The sequence below is a fragment of the Chaetura pelagica genome, unplaced genomic scaffold (genome assembly GCF_000747805.2).
Source record: "Chaetura pelagica isolate M959 unplaced genomic scaffold, ChaPel_1.0 scaffold344, whole genome shotgun sequence".
Lineage (NCBI taxonomy): Eukaryota > Metazoa > Chordata > Aves > Apodiformes > Apodidae > Chaetura > Chaetura pelagica.
The window spans coordinates 936,829-941,677 of record NW_009953098.1 but is presented as its reverse complement, the minus strand read 5'-3'; the positions used below and the strand labels follow the sequence as shown (position 1 = coordinate 941,677).

The window sequence follows — 4,849 nt, the reverse complement described above, 5'->3', positions numbered from 1 at the left end:
CTCAGGGTGTTTATTACCGCCCCTGCGGGCCGGGGCAGGGGACAGGGCTGCGGGCTGTCCCGGGGGCTCAGGATCCCGCACCGCCCCGCAGCCGGGCGCTGTGCTCCAACTTCTAGTCTTCTTCCTCCGACCAGCTCAAGCTGTCATCCGAGTCCTCCTCCTCCTCCGCCCTGGGCTCCTCTGCCCGCACAGCCTCCTCCTGCTCGCCGCGGGGGTGCAGCTTGCTCTGGGGGAGCTCCAGCACGGCCCAGGAGCCGGGGCTGCCTTTGCACAGCGTGATCTCCACCTTGGTAGGGACCATGCTCACAAAGCTCTGCTCTGTTTCAATGACCTGGAGAGAGGGAAAGGTGCAGTGAGACGGGCAGAGGGCAGGCAGCAAAAAAATCATCCTTCCCCTCGCTGACAGAGCCCTGTCGGAGGAGAAACGTGGAGAGATCTCTCCTTGTGAGCCAGGACAAAGCCTGGGCTCCAGCTTGGGTTCACAATGCAGCGCTGCAGTTGTGGTACAGAGCTCAGGAGAGCTCTGCAAGCCACAGCCGTATGCATACACGGGTGCAGTACAGCCCTCTCGCCACACTCTGCTGCCTGCGGGCACAGAAATAAAGGCAAGAAATGCAGATGCAAATTCCTGAGTCTTGCCGCTCCTCACCAGCCAGCGAGAAGCTGAGAAATCAAAGAGGAAGTCTCTTCCCCCACTCCAGTGCTTGCCCGTAAGCACAGCAGGGTTGCAGGGGGAGACAGGGACCTGCTGGTCCTAAGATCCTCTGGGACCAAACCCAGAACACCCACAGAGCCGGCAGCAACGTCCAGCTCTGCTCTTACCCAGCATCAGTGCAGCCACCAGCAGCCTCTGAAACAGCTCTCCTCAAAACCCCTAAGGTATTTCCTGGCAGAGATGGCTATAAATGCTGGTACCTGAGTGACCTGGCTCCCAGATGATCCCAACAAGAGCAAGACAGAGCTGTGGCAGCTTTTAAAAGAGTAGCCAGCATGCCTCAGGTAGTGCAGAGCAGTCAGTGGGACACAGTCCTGGCATGGCTTCCAGTGGGTGTTACCATGATGATATCAATGTAGAAAAGCCCAATTCCCCCAATCAGCTTTTGCTGCTATAGAAAACTGCAGCTCTGGACATAAGTGGGTCCTCTCTGCTGCAACAGCCATGGTGGACCTGTGTTCCCCACAAGCCTCTGGGAGCCAGCAATCACACCAAAGGAGGAACTATGAAACAGTTGTTTGTTCCACAGATGTGCCAGACGGGGAAGAAACTGCATCCTGAGGAGGCCACAGCATTTCTGTGCTATAATGCAGTCAGTGTATGCCTCAGACTCCATGCACAGGAAGGGCTGTGCAGAAATTGCAGCAACAGCCATTTTGCTGCTTTTGCAGAAGTCTGAGAATCCTGAGCATGCAGAGAGTAGGGTGGGGTCCTGTGTCTGGGGCTGCAGATGCTTCTCCCAGAGCACAGGCTGCCTCACAGCATTGCAGCCCAAGCCCACACAGACTACTGGAACAGGGAAATCAAAGTAAACAGGATCTTACCCCCCAGAGATCCAGTTCTGCCTCAAAAACCTTATTCCCTTCAAAGGTGACATGAACCTCAAGCTGAAAGATCAACAGAACATTATCTGAGTGGGTAGCACAGCACTGGCAGAGCTCTTCCCCTGGACAGTGCAGCTGCCTGCAGCACTGCAACACATCCCACATCCAGACTCTGGTGTGATGGTCTGGAGATCCTCTGGGCATCTGGGAGCGTTTCACCCCCTTCAGAGTGTGCCACGTTCACTTCTGCCACCAGTTGAGGGATTCAAGGCCAGTAAAGCCACCTGTTGAAGCTGAAAGCCTCTGAGCTAGAGTGGCCGGGCAGAGCTGCTGGCATCAGCAAAGCTGCCAGGCTGTCCCCTCTGGGCTGGCACTGCCAGCCCTGTCTGCAGCCACAGCCCAAGCAGGCCAGCAAGGACTGCCAGGCTCCTGGCAGGTTCCTGCCTGTCTGCTCACCAGAAGCAGGTGCCACGGCAGCTCCCCCCCCAGCCCAGCCCTGCAGCCCCACTCACCACCGTGCGGTTGGCTTTCACGCTGCTGAGGGTGGGCAGGGGGTTCTTGGCATAGACTGTAACCACGACGTGGCTGCTGGTTTGGTGCCAGTCCTGCCGGCACGACACTGCCTTCTTGTCCTGCTGGGGAGAGGAGCCCATCACGGCGTGGCACCTGGCACTGGCACACCCCAAATGGAGGGGGTGTCTGCTGCAGGGTGCTCCTTTGCACATCTGCACAGAGCGCCAGCTTAGGTCAGCAGCAGCTAAGCAGGATCAAGAGGTGGTTCATGTGAAGGTGGGCAGTCCCTGCAACATGGGGTATCTGTGCTGTCCTCGGGGTTGCTCCAGAAGGGTGACCACAGACATCTTCTTGTTCCAGAGCCACTCTGTCACTGTGTCACGTGTACAGTCAGAAAACTCCATCTGGTGAGCAGTACAAGGGGAAGTTGCTGGACATAGAACATGCCACCACACCAAATCTGGGACACAGGTGAGCCCCGAATGGCCAGGTTTCACCTTTCACAGGACTCCCAAAGGCAGTTTTGGCCCCACCAGGCATTTCTGAGCAACAGTAGGAGAGAGGAACCCTGCAGCCCTCAGCATTGCCAGCCTATGAAACACCTCAAGAGGAGTCCCAGCCCCAAACTCAAGTGACAATCAACAAAAAGCATCTGCATCACAGTTAATTCACTGCAGCCTCCCTTACATCCACTATATGTTTTCTACTCCAGTACAAAGAACAGTCTGGGCTCAGAGGAGGCTGCTCAGAGGAGTGCTGACTCAGAGGAATGTGATGCACTTTCAGGGAGATCTTGGGCTGCTTTAGTGCAACTTTCCCAGCTTGAGTCTATTTCCAGCCAAGGGCTTTCCTGGGGAAACTTACACACACACACAGACACACATAATATTGGGAACTGGGATCTTCTCCCCATTGTCCTGCCACTGCAGCATGTCATTATATAAATTAAGTCCCTCCTGGGAAGCAGCTGCCAAGGGAAAGCTTCATTAAAACCAAATTCAGTCATCTGCAGTCATCTGTCAAAACTTGTTTTGTTTTTTTCGTTGGTTTTGGGTTTTTTTGGCAGGGCTTTTCCTGTGCTCAGCTGCCTGTCCCTGTGCAGCAGCCTGCAGAGCTGGCTACGTCACGCCTGGGACCAGCTCCTGCCTCATTCAGCTTCCTATTGCACATCTGCCCATCGAGTGTGGGAGCTGACACGTTCTGTGAATGCAGGAGCAGCATTTTAAACAGCAGATGGGTGAAGAGGAGACATTCAGACATTCAAACCCTGCACACTCATCTGTTGGCGGTTATGAAAACAAAGAGAATGAAATGCAGAAACCTGTGTGAATGCAGAGCAAGGGAAGGAGCACCCCTTGGGTGCCACAGCACTTCACTCACACAGGTCACCCCTGACCTTACCCCCTTCCCTGTCCAGCAGTGCTGCCCGCTGCTGCAGCCTGGTTGCTCCAGGAAGGCAGTGAAATCCGTTGTTTTGACTCCACAGCAGCTCCAGTATTTCATCCTGGGAAGAGTGGGTTGACCTGAATGGGGACTGCTGGCAGGAGAAGGGACCCCAGGGGGCTCCAGGGTGGTGGGGGAGAGGTGCTCAGGACCAACAGCTCCCTCCGCCCACTTGGCACCCCAAAAAGTGTCCCCCACAGCTGCACCAGCCGTGCTGCTGAAGCCACACAACCTTGCAACATGGCACTTTCAGCCTTCAACAGGCTCAGTTTGCTCCCCAGTAGTGTTGTATCTTACCCCTCATGGAACACAGGAACGCCAGGGTGGAAAGTACAAACTTCTGTGTTGCTCTCTGGGCCCTGGTAGATCTGTGAAGTAAGAAGAAGAAGGAAGTTTCAGCTGTGTTTCTGGCACAGCATGGCGTGGCACAGCCAGGTATCTGCCCATTGGTGCCCATCCCTGCATAGGGCACAGCATGATGCCCATCACCCTTTCATGTGGTCCAGCATCTATGAGGACTTACTGTGGGACTATGCCCAGCTGGCAGCTTGGCACTGATCTCTTTTCCCACCAGGGAAACCACCCCAGACTCTCCAAGACTTCAGTGTCATCCCCATGACCCTGGCAGCAGCCCTTCCATATGGCCTCTCCTAAACAGCCTGGTCCCAGCCCAGGCTGGGCAGCACTGGGTCTGTGGACATGTCTAAACTCCACAGAAACTTGCTCTGGGGTACAAGTTGCCATTCATCCACCCTTTCCCTTCCCCTCCTTTCCAGAGCATGTAAGTGCCCTCATCCACCTCCTGCCTTTTGCTCCCTGCCCAGTCCCCTCTCTGCTGCTTCCCAAGCAGGTCACCCCTCCCCAAGCTCAGTCCCTCTGACACATGCCTCGAGGCAGACAGTCCTGAGAAAGGTGGCCTTGGAGCAAGACAGAAAGCGGGCTGTGCTGCGTTAATTAAATTCAGGTGGAAATTATTCCACGGGCATTTTACCTATATGCCCATATCCTGAGTATGTGCCGTGTTTCATCGCCAGCAATCAGCGGCAGTGAAAGGCAAATGTACCACCAACCCAGGAATCTGAAAGCTCCTTGCAGGAACGTGGCTGGGAGGCAATCAGGAGCACTCCGGGGATGGGATGGGCAGGAGCACACGGAGCCAAGGGGCACTGCCACCTGAGGTGCTCCCAGCTCCGTGATCCCCAAGATGAGACCTGGCCAGGTACTCACCGCCTTGCAGGCTGCGTTCTTGCAGGTGGTGCCAGCTCTCACCTGGGAAGCCACCTCCCCTGCAAGAGCACGGCAGCTTCACCCCGGGGCACACACCAGCCGCTCCCGCCCCCAGACACTCCCTCCA

At 55.9% G+C, this 4,849-nt stretch overlaps 1 protein-coding gene across 1 annotated transcript in view; it reads right to left on the bottom strand.

Annotated features, from left to right (window-relative positions):
* Window positions 1-112: 112 nt before the first annotated feature.
* Window positions 113-4,849, bottom strand: part of ITGB1BP2 (integrin beta 1 binding protein (melusin) 2) — a 6,697-nt gene continuing 1,960 nt past the window's right edge. The window contains exons 6-12 of the mRNA XM_009997065.1: window positions 4,819-4,824; window positions 4,723-4,781; window positions 3,793-3,863; window positions 3,454-3,556; window positions 2,052-2,171; window positions 1,540-1,602; window positions 113-331 (exon numbers count right to left, since the gene is read on the bottom strand). Of these exons, the coding sequence (XP_009995367.1) occupies window positions 113-331; window positions 1,540-1,602; window positions 2,052-2,171; window positions 3,454-3,556; window positions 3,793-3,863; window positions 4,723-4,781; window positions 4,819-4,824 (641 nt within the window). The remainder of the gene's footprint in view (window positions 332-1,539; window positions 1,603-2,051; window positions 2,172-3,453; window positions 3,557-3,792; window positions 3,864-4,722; window positions 4,782-4,818; window positions 4,825-4,849) is intronic.